Source organism: Citrus clementina, unplaced genomic scaffold, assembly GCF_000493195.1.
Source record: "Citrus clementina cultivar Clemenules unplaced genomic scaffold, Citrus_clementina_v1.0 scaffold_8, whole genome shotgun sequence".
In the NCBI taxonomy this organism is placed as follows: Eukaryota; Viridiplantae; Streptophyta; class Magnoliopsida; order Sapindales; family Rutaceae; genus Citrus; species Citrus x clementina.
In genome coordinates this window covers 16,041,672-16,056,301 of record NW_006262022.1, presented here as the reverse complement: position 1 = coordinate 16,056,301, position 14,630 = coordinate 16,041,672, and the positions used below count along the sequence as shown (strand labels likewise).

The 14,630-nt window shown below is 32.3% G+C and overlaps 1 protein-coding gene and 1 pseudogene across 1 annotated transcript; one reads left to right on the top strand and one right to left on the bottom strand.

Annotated features, from left to right (window-relative positions):
• The first annotated feature begins 1,814 nt into the window (after nt 1-1,814).
• Nucleotides 1,815-9,823, top strand: LOC18034207 (annotated as a pseudogene).
• A 545-nt stretch (nt 9,824-10,368) lies between these two features.
• LOC18035158 (chlorophyll a-b binding protein CP24 10A, chloroplastic) lies at nt 10,369-11,668 on the bottom strand. The gene is made up of 2 exons (XM_006423858.2): nt 11,239-11,668; nt 10,369-11,014 (listed from the first exon to the last, which is right to left on the bottom strand). Exons 1-2 carry the CDS (start codon nt 11,448-11,450, stop codon nt 10,465-10,467), a joined length of 762 nt encoding a protein of 253 aa, XP_006423921.1. The 5' UTR covers nt 11,451-11,668; the 3' UTR covers nt 10,369-10,464.
• Between the last annotated feature and the right edge of the window lie 2,962 nt (nt 11,669-14,630).

Below are 14,630 nucleotides of genomic sequence, written 5' to 3'. Positions count from 1 at the left end.
CAACTATTTTTATTATTATAAAATGATTATAACTTAAGGTTATTTGTGATTATTATTTAGAAAGTTAAAAGTGATTTTACAAAATTAAATAATTTTTAAAAATTTAATTTTGAGAATTAATTTACACTTATTAAAATTTCTTATATGTCCTCGCATTTATTATAAAAATTCAAAATCATTTATATTTAATTCGAAAATAAAATTAAAAATTTAAAGATTAATATTATTATCAGTAATATTGAGATACCAAAACAAACAAACAAATAAAATATTTATTTGGTTATCAATTATTATATATAATATTATGTCCATTTCATATAATAATAAATTTTATATAATAAGATTTGTTAAATCCAAATTTACAGCATTTTAAAAAAAATTTATTAAACATTTAACTATTTCTTTTCATAATTGACTATTTTTATAGCACATCTAATAGTAATAGTTTTCAAAACTACAAGTAGTTACAAAAATTATTGATTTGACTTAAGATTAGTTTGGTAATATTGAATCTTGTAAAATAATTGTTGTTAGTTATACGATAGAAATAATTAACTATAAAAAAAAACTAGTTGAATTTTTGAAAAAACTCATTTTTAGAAGGACTGTGAGTTTTAAAGCTAGTCTATGTGTTTGGTAAATCTTATTGTTAAACTATTGTATGAATGTAATGTCTAATATTTATAAACAATATTCTTTTTATTGTGTACATATCATGACTGATAATAAAATAAATATTTTATATTCTTAATTTTTTATTTTGTTATCTCAGTATAATTATTAGTAATAATAATAATAATAATAATAATAATAATAATAAGATGTTTAAAGTTAATGATTTCATTTTCTATTTAACAAGGATAATTTTAGAGTTTTTTTTAATATATAAGAGGATATATATAGAATTGCATTAGGTATAAAGGTTGTTCTCAAAATTATATTTTGAAGAATTACTCATTCCCTACTTTTCAAATCAGCTGTAAAATAGACTGATTTTACCAAAAATGATTTTTTAAAACATTTACCAAACATCAAAAATCAACTTTTAACTATTCAAAATGATTTTTGTGCCTCTCAAAAGCAATCCCAATTGGGTCCTTAGCTATCTTTAATCCAAGTGATATAGGAATAAAAAGTATGCATTACAATAATCTTATATAATTAGAAATATATAAAATTATCTTAAAAGTCTAAACTTTTATATTCTCCTTAATGTTTTTCTCTCAATACAATTCCAATAAATATTATACAATAATTTGGTAATAACTCTAAAGAATAAATTATTGTTCCAAGCAACTTTAAAAAAATAATTTATCCTATATTAAACCTTTAATGCAATATAACATTTTTTTGCAATATATAAATAATTACTATTATATGGAGATAAATTTGTTAATACATAATTTAAAAAGTTACAATTTATTATAATATAAACTTTATTCTTATTTATAATTACTCAAATTAAATCGTAATTTTTTTTATAGTTATATGAAGATTTTTCTAATATAGAGATTATCATTATAAAAGAAATTTTGGTGCAGTATAAATAATTTTGAAGCGTGTTCGTATGATTGGGTAAAAATACCCATGATTGTGGAAACTAGCATTGGAATCTCCATACTAGCAGTGGATTATTATTTGAAAAATCTTACACACTGAAGCATTAGTCTCTCCTACCACCACCAGGCCTTGTTTATGTGGCCAACGCCAGCACCAATTTGACTTAAATTTTATTATTACATCTTCTATGATACAAATCTCCACTACTACCATTAGCTAACATATTCATTCTCAATTGAATTTCTCAAAAGACAATGGCTGCTGCTGTTGCTGCTGCTTCTTTTGCCAATTCACTTTTATCTCAAAAGACAATGGTTGCTGCTGTTGCTGCTGCTTCATTTGAAAAATCTTTTTTATTTAATAATTTGTTTGTATGTTGTTAATTATTTTTTTGTTAACATTACTTTAATTTGTCTCTTTACAGGGTACACAGCATTTCCTAAAGTGATGGACATCAACTAGATTTGTGACATTTTGCCACACAGATTAGTTTGCTTACTGAAATTTAAACACATTCATGACACAACAATTAATTATGATTTTGATGTACTTGTATAGATTCCCGTTTCTTTTGGTGGATAGAGTTCTTGAATTGCTATTGAGAGTGTTACTATTAATTATAATTTCTTTCCGGGCCATTTTTGTGAGAGGCCAATTAGGCCTAGTGTTATCATGGTTGAGGTATTTTCTTTTTCTTATTAAGTCAATACTGAATGCTCTTTGCTTATCTGTTTTATAGTGGGCTTACATCGAATCGTATTACTGATAGGGCTACAATGAGTATTAGTTTGTAACTTTCTAATCCCATTTTTTTAAAACCAAAGTTCAAACTCTTCTTTGACAAAATTGATTTGTCAATTGAATGTATTATCCCTTTTGTTTGCTTTTCTTTCCCTGGGGTTTGCGAATGTTGTGGATTGTTGTATTCATTTGTTGTGAATTGCCAGTGGTGCAAGACAAATGAGTTATGATCGGCAAAAATTGGCACAAAAGTCATGCTTAAACATAGACGTGGAATGTTGAACTTGGTAACTCTAAAAGATCTAGGATATACCTTCAAACAATTACCTGACCTTTTAGACCATAATCACTTCACTTCTACAACTTTCTATACAAGTTTTTTACATGGGTCGAAACAAGTATTGTGTCCTCAAGTTTACGACACATCATATTTACAGCCACACCAATGCATTGGTTTCCTTGGGTTATTTAATGAAATTCTGATCAAATAATTGAGTAATTAAGATGGCCATTATGGCTTGGATTCGATCTTATTAATTTTTTTTATTTGATTTCAAACTATTATCTTTTTGGAAATTTTGTAGTTGCCAGATTGCCTTTGGCATTGGAAAGTGGTTGTGAAGAAAAGAGAAGTTGATAATGCGATAGAGATTAGAGAATGTGACAGTCACAAGTAGGACTTCGAGATCAGAACCAAGTGAAAAGAAAACAAAGCAAAAATCTTATTATTCTTATGAATCCACTTCGAGATTAGAGAAGTGGATTCATAAGAATAATAAGATGAATTTCAGACTAGTAGAAAAGAGAAGTTGATAGTGCGATAGAGATTAGAGAATGTGACAGTCACAAGTAGGACTTCGAGATCAGAACCAAGTGAAAAGAAAACAAAGCAAAAATCCTTTAATATAGTGGTAGGGAATCTTGGAGCAAGTGGGAGTGAGAGTAAGATGATGGATGTTCCTTGTGTAAGACTTTTTCGAGAGAATTTCATGTAAGGGTCTGATAATTTCTTGTTGTGCGCGGAATGCAGAATCAAGCGCACCAAATAATTATAGAAAAATAAAAGACACAAGAATTACGTGATTCGGTAATTAAACCTATATCCATGGAGGCAAGAAAGAATAATTATTTATTTAACAATTAATAGAGTACAATATTTGAGTAACGAATCTTACTTCCCAGAAACCCAAATATACCCAGTACTCTCACACTCTGCAAGAAAGATAAATTCCACAGACACACTTCTCTCACTTCTCTCAAAAGCTTAGAAACTTATAAGCTTAACAATTTTGGGATGATATCAAATGAATGAAATCCTTAGCTATTTATAGGAGAAATGAATTACTATGCTAAGAATAAAATAATTAAAAATATAATTTTTAATTATTATTATTTTTCAACAAATTGTTGGTGCACCAACAATTTGTTGACTTCAACATTTCTCACAACCACAAGTTAGGATGAAGAACAGGATTTTGCTAAGATGGTAATTTGCTTTTGGGAATGCATGAATAGAACTTGAAAATTTTTCAAACAGTGTTATGAACGGGCATGAATGAATACCACTTTTAGCATTCAAATTGTTGAGCTTGGCAACTGTCTTACTCTTCTTGGGAGTAGATGCTCCACGATCCAAATGCTTATTTAGGTTTTTAATTTGTGTCTTGAATAATGAATTTGTGGGTTGGTGCGGGCGTTGCCATATTTTATCGTCATTAATACATTGCCTAGAATTGGAGCAAATGCATTTTTGGAATAATCTTTGGATTTATGGCTATTGTTTTGGTAGTTTGCATAATAATGAAATGGAAAATCTTTGAAGGAAATAGATGAGCTCCTTCAAATATAGATTGAGGAACTCTTATCATCTTTAGACTATTAGATGTCTCTCTTTTGATGTCTGTATTTGGACTCTATTTTCGAACACTTTTTGTTTGTATCATTGTATCTCTTCTCTGGTTTACTTTTCTCCCCATCCATTTAAAACCAATTCTTTCTTCTACGAAACATTTATTTATTTGTTTATTTTGGAGTCTAACGTGGACTTTATAGTGGAACCCATATCATATAGTTTTACAATGGGGAAATTATGTTGGTCCATAAAACATTGGATTATTTTACATTTGCTTAAAGAAGCACCAGTAGTTGTTTTTAACAGCTAAGAGTTGATAATATTTTTTTTTTAATCACCAATGTTGTTTTGTCAGTTAGGAGGTGATGTTGATGTTGGAACAAAATTAGAACGGCTCTAACTAAAGCCCAAATAAATATGGTCCCAACAAAGTACAAGTCCTAATTGATAAAAATCTTTAGGAAAATCTCATAAGATGAACTTCATCAGACAAACCACTTGAAACAAATCTCTTAGGATAAGTCACCTAGGATAAACCTATAAATCTCTTAGGATAAATCACCTAAGATAAATCTTCTAAATTTTTCATAGGACAAATTACCTAGTACAAATCTTCTAGGACAAAATCACCTAAGATAAATCTTCTAAATTTGTCATAGGACAAATTACCTAGTACAAATCTTCTAGGACAAAATCACCTAGGACAAATCACCTAGAATAATATCTCTTAGGACAAAACTTCTAGATTAACTTAAGATAAAAATGCTTCTTTCGAACTAAGTACTAGGACGTCATATCCTTAACCAAACGGAGAGGATGGATACACTTCCTCCTCTGACTTGAGAAGATGATTGCATGGCCAAGTGTCACCCAGCCTGGACAAAAGAATTACAAGCTTCACCAATTGTCACAAGCACAATGACATTTGTCATCAAAATAATGACTAAATTCAAATCAAAGTCACCTAGGGAAAATATTGGCTTTCCCTCTCTAAACTTTATCTCTGTAAAAATCTGGTGAATGATTTGGTGGTCAAAGGGTTTATGCTAGTAAAGCCAGTCTTCTGACTTCTTTATTACGTTTGTAGAATATTATCGCGCAGTATCATGTTGAGTGTTAGAAAATGCATATTTATAAAGGAGAAAACCGTCATTTTACATTTCAAGTCTTACTAACAACCCTTACTTTTATGTATTTAACATTCTTGTGATTTAATTACGTATGTTTTATTTTAATTAAGTAATTTATGTATTTTAGGGGCATTATAGTCATTTCACAATAAAGGAGAGATCAGACGGTCGAAAACCTTAGGAGGAGCATAAAAGGAAAAATTACACTATTCACATGTACGGTACTATTCACATATACGGTACTGTATACGTTACTGTTCACGGCACTGTTCACATAGACGGATCGATGACGTGGCATTGACCGATGATGTGGCATTGACTGATGAGGTGTTACGATCCTGTTAGACTAAAATTCTTACGTACTGTTGATGGTGACGTGGCAGCATATCAGTGGACGAAAAATCTCGCGTACGGTGCATGCATCACACAGGATTATTTTCAACCAAACCTCGTTACTGTTCATCCGGGTCAAACCGTGTTACTGTTCAAAGTCGGGTCAAACCGTGTTACTGTTCAAAGTCGGGTCAAACTGTGTTACTGTTCATCCGCGTGGTCAAACCGTGGACTGTTGACTGATGACGTGGCGCAATCCTGAGCGTCCAAACTGTTTTTAATCCGATGGCCATGATTTACTCTATGTACTATAAAAAGGGGGCCTCCCCCCCTAATTTGATATCTCTGAATCTATTTTTGGACTCCATTTTCTGTAATTCTCTCTCCATCTTGTATTTTCTTCGTATTTTAATAAATTCCCATTTTGCCCCTAGTTCAATTATGAGTAGCTAATTTTCTTTCAAGCTTGGGTTGAAGGTGAAGTCTCAACATGTGTCATGGGCTTAATTTGGTAAATTTATTTTCTCTTCCCCTCTAGTTTTTGTGGATGTTTTGACTTTTCGTCGACAAATAATAATAATCTTGTCTAGATACCGCCTTGGTTACACCGGCTCTCTAGTATAAGGTTATTATTATTTGGCACGATAAGCCCTTAGCACCATATTGATTAGAGCGTGGTTCATGAGGTGTGGATTCCCCCCTCATGATTTAATTGGCATTAATACGGATTATTTAGCCCATGATGCATGTTGATACGGATCCAGATACCCAAGTACGTCATTTTAATAGAATTCTCTTCAATTTATTCTTGCCATTTCAATTCCAACTTTAGAATTTATTCTCGCCATTTTAATTTAAGTTTTAGCATATTCCAAATCATTTCCACCACAAATCCAATCACCCATTTACAAAATTAATTCTACACAATTAAAATCCACCTCCTCGTGGGATCGACACTCGTCACCATTAGTCTATTCTACAATAGATTCGAGTACATTAAAATTTGCACAATATATCATCCTTTTTAAATCCCAGGAGGTGGGTGCATCCCAAGAGAAAATTTAGAGGAGTACAATAGAACTTGAAAATGACAGGCCCACGTCGAGAGTTCAACATGGTTTGATCCAAAAAGAGGAAAACCAATCCTTCTAACAAGTTGGGACAAATTTGCACCAATAGTTGAATCTTTTTGAACCACCAATTGTTGTTTTGTTGGCTAGGAGGTGATGTTAATGTTTTTTGAAATGAAGATGGAGAACTTTTTGAAATGATTAGCACTGAATCCAATAAGAAGGAAGCTTAATTTTTCCTTGAAGCTAGGTGGGTTTAAAAAGAAGAGTAGGATAGCAATTTTTCAGTCTAAAGTATCATTACTATGTACTCACTTGCTTTAGTTATGCAATTTGAATTTATGATTAGTAGTTTGACCTAACAAACAGAAATGGAAAATGATTTTTTTTCCTCCCAAGATAGCCTTTATTTTGTATGATTATTAGCAAAATCTCGATTATTTGGAATCTTATGCATTTTAACTCCTGTTGTGGGTATTAAAAATTGGTATTGTACCTCCCCGCTAATGCTGTTTATAGCAAGTAGATTTGGTTATTGTTTTTTTCTTGTTTTAATGTGTACAAACACTAAAATGAAGGTAAACATTTTCACATATAAATCTGTAATATATATTGGTGATAGGTTTCGCACACACGTAGACATTTTAAAGACGAGGTTCCCATATAAATTATAACCATGTAAAGTTTCTTCTGCAATAATGGAAGCAAATCATATGATAAGTAGTGAATTTGAAATCTTAAGTTTGGTTAAGAAAAATTTTAAGTGTATATCTTTTCATTTTTTCCATTGTCAAATACTATATAAATGTAAACCAAAATCCTTCCCACCCTTGTGTGAGTGAGATTCAAACAACCAGCACACGCAAGAAAATGCTTAAAAGAAGCTACTATGTTCTTTTCTCATCCTTTTAGAAATCATATGCACTTGTTTTGTAGCTTGGAATTCCTCCGGTTGATGATTTTATTTTATTTTATCCTACTCTTAGGCCATGTTTGGTTTGAAGACAGGGGAGGAGAGGAAAAGAGTGGAATGGAGGGGAAGGGAGAAGAAAGGAGTGGAGGAGAATAGTAAAATTAAATTTCACTGTTTGATTTGATACAAAATTTGATAAGGAAAGGAATTATAATTTTTTTTCTTTGGACAAATTTATCCGTTATCTTAAATATTAAATTATCTATATTAGTAATAAAATATAATTTAAAATCAATACCAAATTATTTTAATGTCAAAAAGTTCTAAAACAATTCATAATTTATTAGAATTATATATATGTATAATAAAACGGCAGTCTGCCGACGGTCGACGATCGTCCAGCGACGGTCGGGCGAAGTTCCGGCGATTGTCGACAGTCATCCGGTGACGGTCCAGCGAAGTTCCAACGAAGGTCGATGACTGCCTGGCAGAGTTTCGACGATTGTTTGGCAGCTTTCTGATGGAGTTCAAATGACTTTTCGGCGATGGTCTAGTGACTGTCCGATGGAGTTCCGATGACGGTTAATTTATATTTCTATATTTTCATATTAAATAAAAAATAAATAAGTTTATTTATTTTATTAGATTTCTTAAATCATTCGGTAAATTTAATTAATGTAAATTATTTATAATATTAAATTGATAAAATAAATTTATAAATAATAATTGTTAATGGCATTGAACAAGTTAAAAAATTGAAGCGTAATTTTGGAAGATTTGGTGTCCAACATAAGAGGAATTAAAATTCTTCACTCCATGGTGTGGAATCCAAATTCTATATCATGATGGCTATTAAATTGTAATAAAAATTAAATTCTTATATATTTTGTCCAACCAAAGAATGGAAATAAAAATAGAATTTAAATTACTTTCTTCTTCTCCATTCTTTTCTCCCGACCAAACACCATCTTAAAGTTTGTGCCTTAGTGCTAGGTCATTGATTTTGACTTTGGAGATCCAATATGAATGAATGAAATAAGGATCTAGAATACAAAATGGGTAATAGGGTCTGGCTAGCTGTCCTCATTCTTGTAGGATAGGGAAGAGTTCAAATATTGTTACAGATCTTACCATAATCAAATATGAGTTTGGAAGATATTAAAACAAATAGGGAGCACAAGATTCCAAAAACAAATGACCTGACACTAATTTTCTAGTATATGTTAGTAAGAATACATATAAAAAGAGTTATTCTAGATTAACTTATATATACGGTAGAATAACTTAACTGATTGAAGATTTGATCTTTATATGTAGGAAACTCTGCTAAAATTAAATCCTAACCCATGAAATGGCTTTAAAAACACAAAAGAAAAAAATCTCTGCAAAAAGGCTTAAACATTAATATTGATATTAATTGGTTTCTTTTATTAAGTTGATATATTCGATTAATAACATAAAAATATATATTCAGTATTTAATACCACAAATAATTTCAGTAATACTTACTAGTTAATTTGAATTTATGTTTTTAAGCATTTAATTATTTTTTGTAAAATGGTGTCATGTTAGTTTTTATTATAAAACGTAATTACAAAAGTATAATAATCAAAAAATAAATAATTAAACCAAAATTAATTATTTCTTGCTTTTATTAAATATTTACAAGCTTGCCAATGTAGTACTGCTCTAATTTCAACAGTTCTAAATTGTTTAGCTCTTTCCTACCCAATGTAATCCGATCTAGTCCATGGTACCAAATGCGCTAGAAATGTTATTTTGGGTTAGAGTGTGTAAACGATTTGCTTTTCAAAAACTAGAACTTCCTCCATGGCTGCATAATGAGTTTAAGGCATAGATTACAGGCAACATTGAAATTGCTGTAGTACAAACTTATTTAAAGCCATTTCTATTCTTTTATGTTGTATTTGTATTCCAATTAAATAATGATGCATGGCTTTGATTGTTGGATCAGGCAATGGCACTGGTTGGTGGCTTGGTTATGCTGCAACCAGAAGCAGGAGGCTCTCGTGAAAATTTCTTCTTTGCTGGAATTGATAAAGTAAGATTTAGGAAACCAGTGATTGCAAGTGATACTTGGGTCATGAGAATGACACTCATCAAGCTACAGAAACGCTTTGGAATAGCGAAGATGAAAGGCAAAGCTTACGTGGGAGGTGAAGTCATCTGTGAGGGCGAGTTTTTGATGGCTACTGGTAGTTAGTAATGTTCTAATTATGAAATAGTATCTAAATGGGTGGCTTTTTCAGATATTCCTTAATTCCAGCCTCTCCCTGTCTCCCTTGGTCATTGAATTTTGAGTAACCCTATGTTTGCTCTTTGGTCTCCCTTCACTTATTGTAAAATCAACCTCGGTAGCTGCAGACTTTTTTGCATCATCGCATTTTCTGGTCTTATTATGGATAGCTCGTGAAAATAGACATAAAATTTCAGTTATGATTAAAAGACAAAGCTCCTGCTTTAGTTTCAGTTAACTTTGTGACACTACCTTCTTTTCTCTTAAATTTTTTACTTCAGTATGAGATTAAGAAATCCATGAACATGCACGATTAGAATATGAGATATATGATCAGTCTAATGGATGGTACTTGGTGAGTGGGAGAAATTTGGGGCTTAAAGAAGAAAGGGAGCAAGTAGGGTTAAGAGTTGAAAGACAAATAATCTTACTCTTATAATTACCCTTTTCAAAATATGGAGTGATTTCGATTAGGTTTTAGATTCTTAAAAATCTCAACTGGAATCCCAAACTAACCCCATCAAATTGAACTCTCATTGAGGGAACTCATATACATCCGATTGATTACGCTTTAACACCAATCAGTGAGTTATCTACATAAGCATGTTTTACAAACCAAGAGCCCCAAGTGGCGTCTTGCCTTGGCCAGCTTCAAAGTAGAAAATCAACATGGCCACCATAGCAAGCCTAGCATGTTTAATCTCAGCAACTTTGAGCCTGTCAAGCTTCTCAGTGTCAGGAATGTAGACACCATCCTTAATTGTTCCAGCCAAACATAAGGGATCAAAAAACTTTCCACCAGGGTAGCCTTGTTCACCAGTCGCATTGGCAAAGTTTTCAGCAGTTCTTGACCAAGGTGTTGCCCATTCAACTGATTGAGATTCAGGATTGAAAAAATCAACCCACCGCTTGCTCTCAACCCAACCCATAAGGAGAAGCTGGGTTCCCAGGAGTGAGCCGAAGGAGAAGGGTGCTATGGCTCCAGGATCTGCTCCAGCCTCGAACCATGGAATCCCACTCCACGCCTGTCCGACGAATATCCCAACAACTGCAGCCATTGCCCATCGTCCGTGGATCAGTTCTGCTTCTCTGTACCATTTCAGGAATGCTGGGTCCTTTCCAAGCCCAAGTGGGTCGAATCCGTAGTCACCTGGGAGACTAAACACACAGACACGCCCCAGACGCGCACGAAGTTATATGGTAGAATATTAAAATGTGAGAAAAAACAAGAAGGATAGATAGATAGATTGATTGATTCTTAGCTTGTTCGGCGTTTAGGCACTGTTCTAACATGAGTTTGAGTTAGTTGTATTTGAGGCCGACGAGACATATGATGTATTATTAACCAAGCAAAGAATAGATTAGATAGAGAGAATACTTACGAGCCATCGAGCCATTCGGGATTAATGAGGTTGCCACCACCTTTAACAGCAGGAATCCAAGATTTTTTAGGTGGAAGAGCAGCTACAACAACTGACTTTTTAGAACTTGTCACTCTATTCGTGCCAGCCAAAAGAGCCTGGCTCTTCTTGCCACCATTTATGAATGAAGAACCCAATCCGTTTAACACAGCCCCGGATGTTGCAGCCGCCATAGATATGATCTCTACTTGACTTCTGTAGCTGCAGAATGGGCTGTCAATCAATACTAAGTAGTAAAATGCTTGCTTGGTCAGGTTCTTAAGATATCTAAAGGAAGATTTCTAGAGAGCCAAGTCGGATAATGAAATCCAGAGACGAAATCTGAATAATTATCGTGGATAGATTACGGACCAATGGGAGCCTGAGGTCCATCCACATCTTTAAATCTCTTCCAACCATGTGGACCTCTTCTTTTATCTCTCCTCTTCTGCACTCACAACTCACAAGGTAGGGGTCTACATTTTTTTTTCCTTAATATTCTCCATTTAACGACTTTAGGAACCAACAAGGCACCAAAGATATCGGGACTTGGCTATGATATCATATAAATTGACCCCTAGATGGCAGCCAAACAACTTCAGCAACCGGTTTTCCATACGGTTGCTGCCATTAATATGTATTTTATATATAAATAAATTAAATATATATATATAATAAATAATATTATAAAAATTAAAAAAAAAGACAAGTAAAAATAGAAAAAAATTAATTATAAATATTTTTAAAATAAAATAAAATAAATATTAACAAAAAGATAAGTTTAATTTATTTCATATAAAATTTAATATGTCCCATATTTAACACTTGAAGTTTCATGTTTAATGTTGAACGTTTCACGTATTAATTTTTTAAATACTCCGAATTTTTTCCCCGTTTCATATTTACGTTTAAGTTTCATGTTTTCTGTTGGATGTTTCATAGTTGATGTTTCATGTTCACGGTTACAGAGGTACTCATATTTTATATTGATTGTTACACATTTTAAGTGCCTTGTTTCATGTATATTATTCAATATTTCATATGGTTATTTTCGAAATACCACAAATTTTTTCTCGTTTGCCCCCATTTCATGTTTTTTATTCGATGTTTCATGTTTGATGTTTCATATTCATTGTTACAGAGGTACTCATATTTTATGTTAATTGTTGCATGTTTTAAGTAATTTATTTCATCTTTCTCGTTCAATGCTTCATGTACTGATTTTCCAAATACCCTGAAATTTTTCTTTTTGCCCCCGTTTCATGTTTACGTTACAGTTTCATGTTTTCTGTTAGGTGTTTCATGTTTCATGTTTCATGTTAACTGTTACGAAGGTACTCATGTTTTCTATTGATTGTTCCATGTTTTAAGTAATTTATTTGATCTTTCTTGTTCAATGTTTCATGTATTGATTTTCCAAATACCCTAAAATTTTTCTTTTTTGCCCCCGTTTCATGTTTACGTTACGGTTTCATGTTTCATGTTAACTGTTACGAAGGTACTCATGTTTTCTGTTGATTGTTCCATGTTTTAAGTAATTTATTTGATCTTTCTTGTTCAATGTTTCATGTACTGATTTTTCAAATACCCCAAAATTTTTCTTTTTTTGCCCGGTTTCATGTTTACGTTCAAATTTCATGTTTTCTGTTAGGTGTTTCGTATTTGATGTTCATGTTCACTGTTACAGAGGTACTCATATTTTATGTTGATTGTTCCATATTTTAAGTAATTTATTTCATCTTTCTTGTTCAATGTTTCATGTACTGATTTTCCAAATACTTCGAAATTTTTCTTTTTTTCCCCCATTTCATGTTTACGTTCAGGTTTCATGTTTTCTATTAGGTATTTCGTGTTTGACGTTGCATGTTCACTGTTACGAAGATACTCATATTTTATGTTGATTGTTCCATGTTTTAAGTAATTTATTTCATCTTTCTTTGTGATGTACAATTGTCACACTTAAATATAATAGAATTTATTTTAATCTAACAAGCTCCCTTAAGTATTAAAATAATAATAATATAAAATATTTAATTCTAAGTGATGATGACATAAGTAATGACATAAGTGATGATGTAAGAGAAGGTTGTAGAGAAAATATAAGAATTCTAGAATTTAGTAAGGCATTTATAAAGGTTAATCTCAACCATTGATCAAGAGTTATGGTGGTAAAATCCTAACCATCCATTAGCCTTAAAAAATCCTATAAATACCCCCCCACCTTTCATTTAATAGTCTGGCTGCTTTTAAGGCAGAGATGGCATACATTATGTTCTCTTTGCATTCTCCTTTAAATGTAAATGATTCCGTTTGTGGTGGTCAAAAAGTTACCTCCTTTTTCTTGCAATCTATCTTGGCATAATGCTTTGATAGCCAATCCATGCCAAGAATTACATCATAGTCATGCATCTCGAGGATTATTAGGTCAACACATAGTGTATTACCACTAATGCTAACCTCACATGGCTTCACTAATTGTCTCGAGTTTAATATTTTACTCGATGGTACCATGACACTAAAAAGCCTATTTATTATGTCAGGGACATTTTTCGATTTTCCTAATGAATGCTGGTGAGGCAAATGAATGTGTAGCTCCTAAGTCTATTAGCACATATGCAGGAGTTTTGGAGATAAATTGTTCACTTGATATTATTGAGGGGTTTCTTTCTGCATCAGTCTTGGTGAGTGTGAATACTCGAGTATTAGCCTTTTCTTGTTCCGTACCATTTTATGGGCAGTCCCTGATGAAGTGTCATTCTTTTCCACATTTGAAACATGTTTTGGTATTTGCTTGACATTCCCCAGGATGAGTTCTGCCGCACTAGTTGCACGTTGGTTTCTATGGGACTTCCTTCTAATGATTCTTTGGGCGCTTGCTTTTACTCTGATCTTGGACCACTAGCATTCCTTTTTTCTTATTATTATTTTAGCGTTGTCCTTCGTGGTTAGCTTGAAAATTCCTCTAGTCCATACTTTCTTTATTCTTTCGTTTTTCTTCCTTTTTTTTCTTCATCTGCTTGCTCAATTACCAAAGCTCGATCGATGAGTTCGTTAAAGGAACCATCACGAACTCCCGCCACCTTTAAATCTTTTGCCAGATCTTTGTGCAATCCTTGCATAAAATGGTCATTTTTCAAATCTTCCGTTGCAACCATATGTGGGGCATATCGAGAGAGCTTATCAAATTTTCGAATGTACTCGAGCACAAACATCCTCCCTTGTTATAAATAAACAAAGTCTCTTCTTTTGGCTGAGCAAACAGTCTCTAAAAAGTATTTGTTGTATAAGTGTTCTTTAAATTCCACCCATTGTATTGTTGCTTCATTATGAATTCGTTTGATAGAGTCCCACCAGTATTCCACCGCTCCTCGTAG